The 10,772-nt window shown below is 52.4% G+C and overlaps 1 protein-coding gene across 1 annotated transcript in view; it reads right to left on the minus strand.

The window, feature by feature from the left end:
• LOC107111326 (cholesterol side-chain cleavage enzyme, mitochondrial) overlaps positions 1–10,772 on the minus strand; it is a gene marked incomplete at its 5' end in the record, with an annotated part of 60,308 nt that overhangs the window by 1,542 nt on the left and 47,994 nt on the right. Inside the window, 3 exon segments of the mRNA XM_015412289.1 lie at positions 2,032–2,073; positions 7,439–7,630; positions 8,642–8,720. Coding sequence (XP_015267775.1) covers positions 2,032–2,073; positions 7,439–7,630; positions 8,642–8,720 — 313 coding nt within the window.

Raw genomic sequence — 10,772 nt, forward strand, 5'->3', positions numbered from 1 at the left:
ATATACTAATGAGTTATGCTAATGAGTTCCCCTAGCTCTTTTTCTACGAAACGACCGCTGATGGTATGTTCCACCACCAAGAGGCGCATAAGGATGTCGGCAATTTTAAGTCATGTGTAAACGGGGCCTGCAAAAGTTCCTAAGAACACAGAGAATCCCAGAGAGGGAGATTTGGGAAAGGGTGTCGATATTGTTCTCTCTCTCCCACTTCCTTAACGTATTGGTAGAAAAGGCCCAGCAGGAACTCATTAGCATAATAGGCCACACCCAACAGCAGGAACTCATTAGCATATTAGGCCACACCCCTGACAGCACAGCTCATTAGCACATCAGGCCGCACCCCCATGTTACCAGAAGCGTGGTCATCCAGCCACACCCACCTTTTGCTTCTTATTCTCTTTACCTTGTTTGTTGTCAAAGCCCAGGGCTTTTTGCATGTTAGGCCACACACCCCTAATTGTAGCCAATCCGAATGAGTTTCTGCTGTTGGGTGTGGCCTATTATGCTAATGAGTTCCTGCTGGGCGTGGCCAACTTGGGAGCCAGCCGGAACTCCGTTCCCGTGCGTTCCTGCCCCAAAATGGCCCTGGTGCTTCCGCTTTTCGCAGTACCGCAGCCAATGTAAACGAAAACAAACGTTTGCTCCTTGGGAATCCAAACTTTATTCTGTCCAATGGAAAATATTACATTCTTTTTCCTTCCAGACCTTTTTTTTTTTTGGCAGTTCTATATTATATTGTATTATAACTTGTGGTTGGCTAGGGTTTCCCCTTCTCGCCGACGTCCATCTGTGTTTACGGCAACTATTTGTCCTTCACTCGGCCTCGAGGACCAAACCAGGCATGACGATGGCAGCCGTCTCTGTTTAAAGCCCAATGAAACAGACCGTGGCGGGAGGGTGGGAGGCCATGGGCCACATTTCCCAGTTCCCGTTTGCTCTTTAAAAACTGGACGTTTCCCTGGAGACCTTGCCGTCGATGGGGCAGAATCTCTTGCCAATCAATGTGTCAGCATTTATAGATGCCATGCTGCTCTGAGCTCCGGAAAAGACGCTCCGCATACTTAGCCTCATCTCAAAAGGCTCTTCGGAAGGCCCTTCTTGGGGTTGCCACCTCTGGTTTGGGAAATTCCTGGAGGTCTGGAAAGTAGAGCCCGGGGAGGGCGGGGTTTGGCAGCCACTTTCTCCATGGGAACTGATTTCTGCAGTCTAGAGGCAGGGTTGCCAAGTCTGGGTTGAAAAATACCTGGAGACCTTGGGGGTGGGTCCGAGAGAGGGCGGGGTTTGGGGAGGGGAGGGGCCTCATCATGGTACAAGGCCAGGGAGTCCACTCTCCAAAGCGGACGTTTTCTCCAGGGGAGCTGATCTCCCCAATATCATAATGCCCCTATAAAAACCAATGGTGCGACCTCATTTGGAATACTGTGTGCAATTCTGGTCACCACACCTTAAAAAGGATATTATAGCTTTGGAAAAAGTGCAGAAAAGGGCAACTCGAATGATAAAGGGGTTGGAACACTTTCCCTATGAGGAAAGGTTAAGGCGCTTAGGGCTCTTTAGCTTGGAGAAACGACGACTGAGGGGTGACATGATTGAGGTTTATAAGATTATGCATGGGAAAGAGCAGGTAGAGAAAGAGGTACTTTTCTCCCTTTCTCACAATACAAGAACCCGTGGGCACTCCATGAAATTGCTGAGCGGTCGGGTTAGAACAGATAAAAGGAAGTACTTCTTCACCCAAAGAGGGATTAACACTTGGAATTCACTGCCACAGGAAATAGTGGCAGCTACAAGCATGGACGGCTTCAAAAGGGAATTAGATAAGCATATGGAGCAGAGGTCCATCAGTGGCTATTAGCCACAAGGTATAGATAGGGACTCTGGGGCAAGTGATGCTCTGTCATCTTGGTGCTTGGGGGGGGGTCAACAGTGGGAGGGCTTCTAATGTCCTGGCCCCACTGGTGGACCTCCTGATGGCACTGGTATTTCTGGCCACTGTGGGATACAGAGTGTTGGACTGGATGGGCCTTTGGCCTGATCTCCTCTCTTGGTTTCAATTTTGAAGTTTTCGAGCATCTGGGAGGGGGGGAAGGAAGAAGGGGGGGTTACACTGTGGGGGGGGGCTGACGAAGGAGGACGTTCACACACCCATTCATATCCTTCTTGTAAAAACGAATTGTCGTGAGCCTAACTACAAATTCGTAAAAGGCATCCCAACGCTGGGTTGTGGTTTGGCCCAGGCGAGAGCGATCTGAGCGGGAGAAGAGAGCGTTTTAATCCTCTCCCCGTAGCCAGGGTTGTTTTTGCTTGCGGGGCATGTTTTTTTTCCCTTGTGGGGCAGGCACAGCAGCGTCAAAAATAAAATAAACACAAATTGCAGCTCTTCAAACCTGAATGTGAGCTCCCGTCTGTAGTTCCAGCTCCTGCCAACCCAGCAGTTCGAAAGCAAGAAATTGCAAGTAGATAAATAGGTACCACTTCGGTGGGAAGGTAACAGCATTCCGTGCGCCTTGGTGTTTAGTCATGCCGGCCACATGACCACGGAAACGTCTTCAGACAGCGCTGGCTCTTCGGCTTGGAAACGGAGATGAGCGCCGCAACCCTAGAGTCGGATTTGACTGGCTTTCGAGCAAGGGACACCTTTACCTTTACCTTTTACCCCTCCGATCAGCTGTTAGGCCAGGAGTGAAACTGGCCAGAAGCGGCAGGGCTGCTGTGGGTAGGCTGGGGAAGGAAAGCAGAGGTTTTCCTACCTCATCTGGTCAGTTTCACTCCCCTCCCTTCAGCTGTTCAAAGTACAGCTGACCTGCCCGAGTGAAACTGACCAGAAGCGGCAGGGTGGCTTCCCTTCCTTTCCCCAGCCTCCCTGCTGCTGTTAGGCAAGGCACACTGGGGGGGGGGGTGAGGATGTCTGGGGGCATCTCGCAACCTCAGGTGGTGGGGCAGGCCTCGTGGGTGGTGGGGCTCTGCCCCCAAATGCCCCACCGTGGCTACGGGCCAGCTCTCCACCAGTGTCCCCTCTAAGCTGAGTCAGTGTGAGCCAGCTCACAGTTTTTTAGCCTCCGGCTCACCCATTTTTGTCTCGGCTCAGTAAGGAGGGCTCCAGAGCAAAGTGATTTATGCAGTAGCCGAATCACTGGCTCACAGCTTTCATTGCCAGTCGCTCACAAAGTAGAATTTTTGCTCACAAGACTCCACAGCTTAGAGGGAGCCTTGCTCCCCCACCCACCTTTCTTGCATGAAATCACCTGTCCCCGTGTTTTGACCCCCTACAAGAAGAAAAAGAGGTCTTTTGGAGTGGGGATTTCACTCCTGGCCTAACAACACTCCAGTTTCACTCCTGGTCTAGCAGCTGATCTGAGGGCAGTGAGAGCCAGTTTGGTGTAGTGGTTAAGACTCTAATCTGGGAGAACTAGGTTTGATTCCCCACTCCTCCACTTGCACCTGCTGGATGACCTTGGGCAAGCCGTAGTTCTGATAAGAGCTGTTCTTGAAAAAGGGCAGTTTCTGTCAAGAGCTCTCTCAGCCCCACCTACCTCACAGGGTGTCTGTTGTGGGGAGGGGAAGGGAAAGGGGTTTGTAAGCCGCTCTGAGACGCCGAGTGAAGGGTGGGGTATAAATCCAATCTCCTCCTCCTCCTCCAGATAAGATGTAGGTGAAGTTTTCATTGCAACGTATCTACAACCAATGCTGCTCATGTTATTTCCCATTGGTCCCTCTGCCTTGTACCAGCAAAAGAGACAAGACGAGGGAAAAGAAACCAACCAGGAGGTGACCACAACTCCTGCAGCATCAGGGGCAAACTCAAGATATATCCCTGGTTAAGATCAGTGCTCCCTCTAAGCTGTGGAGTCTTGTGAGCAAAAATTCTACCTTGTGAGCAACTGGTATTAAAGTGGTGAGCGGGCGATTTGGCTGCTGCATAAATTAGTTGGCTCTGGAGTCACGCTTCCTGAGCTGAGACCCAAAACGTGTGAGCCGGAGGCTAACAAACTGTGAGCTGGCTCGCACTAACTCGGCTTAGAGGGAACACTGCTCTGGAGCCGTCCTTCCTGAGCTAAGACAAAAATGTGTGAGCCAGAGGCTAAAGAACTGTGAGCTAGCTCACACTAACTCAACTTAGAGGGAACACTGGTTAAGATCACTGTTCCCTCTAAGCTGAGTTAGTATGAGCTAGCTCACAGTTTTTTAGCCTCCAGCTCATACATTTTTGTCTTAGCTCAGGAAGGACGGCTCCAGAGCAAAATAATTTATGCAGTAACCAAATCGCTCGCTCACAACTTTAATGTCAGTAGCTCACAAAGTAGAATTTTTGCTCACAGGACTCCACAGCTTAGAGGGAACATTGGTTAAGATATACATCTATGACGGTTAAAGGAGGAGAATCGGGAAACCTCCGGATCCTCCCCAGTGACAACGCCTCTCCCCAAATCAAACTGGAAAGGGAAGTTTTGGTAAACTATCTCCTAATTAGAGGAGATTTCCAGTTAGGGTGTTGTGGAACACTGTGGACATGTTATTATGATAGAAAAGAACAGGCAGAAGAGGTCTATCCAGTACTGGAGGTGTTTGCTCATCTCATGGACATGTCATTCCTTATCTCAGTGGTCTCAGACAACCAGGCAACGGCTCCCGCTGTCTAATCTGTCTAAGGGTCAATTCGCAAGTTACAAAGCCCTCAGGGCCATCGTGAGAACTTTGTATAACGTGTGCAATAGGAGTTTTGTGCCTCCCTGACACGCGCAGGGCCGATTCTGATCGTGAACGCAGCCTCCAGGTGGGGCCTGGGGATCCCCTGGGATTACAGCTCATCTCCAGACAACAGAGACCAGTTCCCCTGGAGAGAAGGGCTGCTTCGGAGGGTGGGCTCTGTGGCCTTGTGCCCCACTGAGGTCCCTGTCCTCCCCAGGCTCCACCCCCAAATCTCCAGGAGTTCCCCAACCCGAAGCTGGCAACCCCACCTCCCCATCCCCCCGCCGGAGACCGGGGGGCATCTAGCAACCCTATGCAGCACGCATGAAGGGGCTTCAGCTTCATCGATCCCTGTGCGCTTCTCATCTCTTGGAATGGTCCTGGAGAGCAGATATTGCACAGGTAGTTACATCGTTTGTGTAGTGGAGCAAATAACTGCTCCCCAGGGTGGTTTCCGGATGCTAAAACAGTGTTGGAGGTGCGATGAGCACCCATAAACTTGCCCTATACTGAATCAAACCCTCAGTCCATCAAGGTCAGGGTTGTCTACTCAGACTGGCAGCAGCTCTCCAAGGTCTCAGGCCGAAGTCTTTCTCATCATTCACTGCCTGGCCCTTTTAACGGGAGATGCCGGGGATCAAACCTGGGACCTTTTTCATGCCAAGCAGGTGCTCTGCCACTGAGCCAGGGTCTCAGGTCAATTCCTTCCCCATCACCCACTGCCTGGTCCTTTGAACTGGAGATGTTGGGGGTTGAACCCGGGACCTTCTGCATGCCAAGCAGAGGCTCTGCCACTGAGCCAGGGTCTCAGGTCAAGGTCTTTCCCATCACCCATCACCCACTGCCTGGTCCTTTTAACGGGAGATGCCGGGGATCGAACCTGGGACCTTCTGCATGCCAAGCAGGTGCTCTGCCACTGAGCCAGGGTCTCAGGTCAATGCCTTTCCCATCACCCACTGCCTGGTCCTTTTAACGGGAGATGCCGGGGATCGAACCTGGGACCTTCTGCATGCCAAGCAGGTGCTCTGCCACTGAGCCAGGGTCTCAGGTCAATGCCTTTCCCATCACCCACTGCCTGGTCCTTTTAACGGGAGGTGCCGGGGACTGGACCTGGGACCTTCTGCATGCCAAGCAGGTGTTCTGCCACTGAGCCACAGCCCCTCCCCAAAACACACATGAAGCTGCTTTCTACTGAATCAGACCCCTGGGCCATCGAGGTCAGGATGGTCTACTCAGACTGGCCGCAGCTCTCCAGGGTCTCAGGCGGAGGTCTCTCCCGTCACCTACTTGAAGCTCCTGGGCCCCAGATGCATCTGAGAGGCATGAAACTCCCATTGCTTGTCTGATACGAAATTCTTTGGGGTGACTGGATGGACTTTCTGTGGGGTTGCCAGGTCTCCCCTGGCCACCAGCGGGGGATGGGGGTTGTCGGGTTGCCAGATCCAGGTTGGCAAACTCCTGGAAATTTGGGGATGGAGCCTGGGGAGGCCAGGGACCTCAGTGGGGTACGATGCCACAGAGCCCACCCTCCGAAGCACCTGTTTTCTCCCGGGGAGCTGCTCTCTGCAGTCTGGAGCAACGCTCCCTCTCAGCTGTGGAGTCTCGTGAGCAAAAATGCTACTCTGTGAGCTACCGGCATTAAAGTTGTGAGCGGGCAATTTGGCTACTGCAGAAATTAGTTTGCTCTGGAGCCCCATCCTTCCTGGGTGAAGACAAAAATCTGTGAGCTGTGGGCTAAAAAAGCTGTGCGCTAGCTCACACTCACTCAGCTTAGAGGGAACACTGTCCTGGGGGTGAGCTGTAATTCCAGGGGATCCCCAGGTCCCACCTGGAGGCTGGCCATCCCTAATTTTCTAACATACACACTAAAGATCAAACTTCCTGCGACACCGGAGAGCTGTAGCCTTTCACAGACACGCACGAAGAACAGGGGAAAAGAGATACATAACGTATAAGGCTGGACTTAGGCAGGCACACACACGTATCTCAAGCGTGTTCATGAGAGGAGAGGGGGGCACACTCACGTGGATCATGAAGAGGTGCATCTCGAGCTCCGCGATCCTGCGGCCGATGCACTGCCGGGGCCCAAAGCCGAAGCTCAGTCCTCGGAAGTGTTTGGAGTCCGTGTTCAGCCACCTGTCTGGGTTGAACTGGTCGGGCCGGGTGAAGAACCGGGGGTCCCGGCCCATGGCGTAAATCCCTACCTGCACCAACGTCTGTGCAGAAGAGAGAGAGAGAATCAAACAGCAGACACCGTCAAGGGCTCCCTGTGCCAGAACTCCAGAGCAACTGAGGTTGAAGGTTGGGTGGAAATCTTGCTTTCCAAAAAGGGAATCTATTTTATGCCATTCCTAGGGCCAAACGTAGGGTTGCCAAACCCCCCCCCCAGTTTGCCAGGGGCCCCAACAGGGGCTCTTCTTGCATTCTTATGAAGGCCTCGGCTTCTATGCCCTTAGCTCACACTAACCCATCTTAGAGGGAACACTGGCCTGGAGAGGAGCTGTAATTCCAGGCGATCCCCAGGTCCCACCTGGAGGCTGGCATCCCTAATTTTCTAACATACTTAATTCACACTAAAGATCAAACTTCCTGCGACACCAGAGGGCTGTAGCCCTTCACAGACACACACGAAGAACAGGGGGAAAGAGATACAAAACGTATAAGGCTGGACTTACACAGGCGCGCACACGTTATCTCAAGCGTTTTCCAAATGCAGGACTGTTGGTGAGAGGAGAGGGGGCACACTCACGTGGATCATGAAGAGGTGCATCTCGAGCTCCGCGATCCTGCGGCCGATGCACTGCCGGGGCCCAAAGCCGAAGCTCAGTCCTCGGAAGTGTTTGGAGTCCGTGTTCAGCCACCTGTCTGGGTTGAACTGGTCGGGCCGGGTGAAGAACCGGGGGTCCCGGCCCATGGCGTAAATCCCTACCTGCACCAACGTCTGTGCAGAAGAGAGAGAGGGAATCAAACAGCAGACACCATCAAGGGCTCCCTGTGCCAGATCTCCAGAGCAACTGAGGTGGAAGGTTGGGTGGGAATCTTCCTTTCCAAAAAGGGAATCCACTTTATGCCGTTTCTAGGGCCAAACTAGACATGTCGTGACTCTACTGAGGCTATCATACTTGGGTCGTGTTACAAGAAGATGAGAACAACCAGAAAACACAATAATGCTAGGGAAAGTGGAAGGCAGCAGGAACTGGTTGGCCCCTGTGTGAGACCGGAGGCTGGACTAGATGGACCCCTGGTCTGATCCAGCAGGGCTCTTCTGATGTTCTTATCAGGGAAGGCCTCGGCCTCTATGACCTACTGTTGGCCGTTCAGGGGAGCTGGTTGGGCGCTGTGTGAGACAGGATGCTGGACATGGTGGTCCACTGGTCTGATGTTCTTATACTGAGAGAATTATCTACTTATTTATTTATTTACTCAGGGGTCATTTCCTGCGGGAGCGCACAGGAGTGACGCTCCGGCAGTAAGGAGCCCGGGGGGCAGGCACATGCAACATGCCCCACCCCCTGCTCCTAGCAACCCTCAGTCAGAGCAAGAAGCAGCCAGGTAAGTTGCAGAGCTCCCCCTGGCCCCCCAGTCCCAAACAGTCCAGTGGCACCTTTAAGACCAAGTTTTATTCAGGTGCAAGCTCTCTCTCCTCTATGAGGACAGATCTGCACATTCCCCCCACCCAATAGCTAGCAATCCAGAACAGTCCAGTGGAGCCTGAGCGGTGGGTGTTGCCTTCTGACACACTTCCGGTGATGTCAGGGGCTGCGGCATATGCAAATGAATCATGCTAATGAGTTGTGCTAATGAGCTCCTGCACCTCTTTTTCTACGAAACGACCCCCACACCATTGCTTCCAGGAGGACTGGTCTCAGTCACCTGGAGCTCAGTTGTAATAGCAGGGGACGTTCGGGCCCTACCTGGAGTTTGGGAACTCTGTTCCATGCCGGATGCTCACCTTGGCAGGGATGAAATAATTCTGAAGGATAATCTCTTCTGTCGTGAACCTCTGTATGGTCACGGCGACCGGGTGAAGCCTTGAGGGAAAGAGGTAACATTGACCCGCTCTGCAAACCTTCTATTTGAGAGATGGATTTACTTCTGTCTTGTACAGTCCACTTCTTCAAACAAAACCAAACTAGACTCCCCATGGGTTCGAGGGCAAGAGTGTCTACTAAGCAGATTTTAGCTGTTAAGGCATAACGAGTCCTTGCTAAGTGATCCTGAGTATGATACTCTTAGTGAAGGACATACAGACAGCCTACATGGATCAAAAGGCCAAGTCCTGCATTCCTTACAAGAATTCTAACAACCAGCAGGTCCTTGGCGGCCTGCTGGAACTTGGTCCAATGCTGGGAAATGTGTAACAGTGAGCCATGCTCAATCTGGAAGGGACCGTGGCTCAGTGGCAGAGCATCTGCTTGGCATGCATAAGGTCCCAAGTTCAATCCCCGGCATCTCCCGTTCAAAGGACCAGGCAGTAGGTGATGGGAAAGACCTTGACCTGAGACCCTGACTCAATGGCAGAGCCTCTGCTTGGCATGCAGAAGGTCCCAGGTTCAATCCCCGGCATCTCCCGTTCAAAGGACCAGGCAGTAGGTGATGGGAAAGACCTTGAGCTGAGACCCTGGCTCAGCGGCAGAGCCTCTGCTTGGCATGCAGAAGGTCCCAGGTTCAATCCCCGGCATCTCCAGTTCAAAGGACCAGGCAGTAGGTGATGGGAAAGACCTTGACCTGAGACCCTGGCTCAGTGGCAGAGCCTCTGCTTGGCATGCAGAAGGTCCCAGGTTCAATCCCCAACATCTCCCGTTAAAAGGACCAGGTAGTACATGACAGAAAAGATCTCAGTCCTTTTAGTACTTGCATCTAAAAAATAAGAAATGTTTTCTGCTGCTCAAGATTCGTCAATCGATGAGCTTCGAAGGGTACTACAGGAAAGACCTCAGCTTGAGTCCTGGAGAGCGGCTGCCAACCTGTGTAGACAATACGAACCTTGATGGACCAAGGGTCTGATTCAGTAGAAGGCAGCTCCGTGTGAAATCTTCATCCCAACCCCTGTTGCTTTCGCCTTTCCATCCATACTTGAATGCACACGGAGGTATTATAATTTCCCACTGTGCTGTGAACATCTTTTTGACATCATCAAACCACAAAAGATGTCCCATGATTGAGAATGGCATAGAAATGTGGATTTTGTCAAGGGGGGAATTCAGCTTCTTTACCCTTCACAGTTTTGGAAACAAAGCTCCCTGATACTGAATCAGACCACTAGTTCGTCCATGTCAATACTGTCTGCTCAGACTGGCAGCAGCTCTCCAGGGTCTCAGGCTGAGGTCTTTCCCATCACCTACTACCTGGTCCTTTTAGCTGGAGATGCCGGGGATTGAACCTGGGACCTTCTGCAAGCCAAGCAGAGGCTCCACCGCTGAGCCACAGCCCCACTCATTTAGCACTGTCTACTAAGACTGGTAGTGGCTCTCCAGGGTCTCAGGCTAACATCTTTCCCATCACCTACTACCTGGTCCTTTTAGCTGGAGATGCCAGGGATTGAACCTGGGGCCTTCTGCATGCCAAGCAGAGGCTCCACCACTGAGCCACAGCCCCACTCAATTAGCACTGTCTACTAAGACTGGTAGTGGCTCTCCAGGGTCTCAGGCTAACATCTTTCCCATCACCTACTACCTGGTCCTTTTAGCTGGAGATGCCGGGGATTGAACCTGGGACCTTCTGCATGCCAAGCAGAGGCTCCACCGCTGAGCCACAGCCCCACTCATTTAGCACTGTCTACTAAGACTGGTAGTGGCTCTCCAGGGTCTCAGGCTAACATCTTTCCCATCACCTACTACCTGGTCCTTTTAGCTGGAGATGCCAGGGATTGAACCTGGGGCCTTCTGCATGCCAAGCAGAGGCTCCACCACTGAGCCACAGCCCCACTCAGTTAGCACTGTCTACTAAGACTGGTAGTGGCTCTCCAGGGTCTCAGGCTAATGTCTTTCCCATCACCTACTACCTGGTCCTTTTAGCTGGAGATGCCGGGGATTGAACCTGGGGCCTTCTGCATGCCAAGCAGAGGCTCCACCGCTGAGCCA

This window comes from Gekko japonicus, unplaced genomic scaffold, assembly GCF_001447785.1.
Source record: "Gekko japonicus isolate JY-2015 unplaced genomic scaffold, Gekko_japonicus_V1.1 scaffold3181, whole genome shotgun sequence".
Taxonomy (NCBI): Eukaryota; Metazoa; Chordata; class Lepidosauria; order Squamata; family Gekkonidae; genus Gekko; species Gekko japonicus.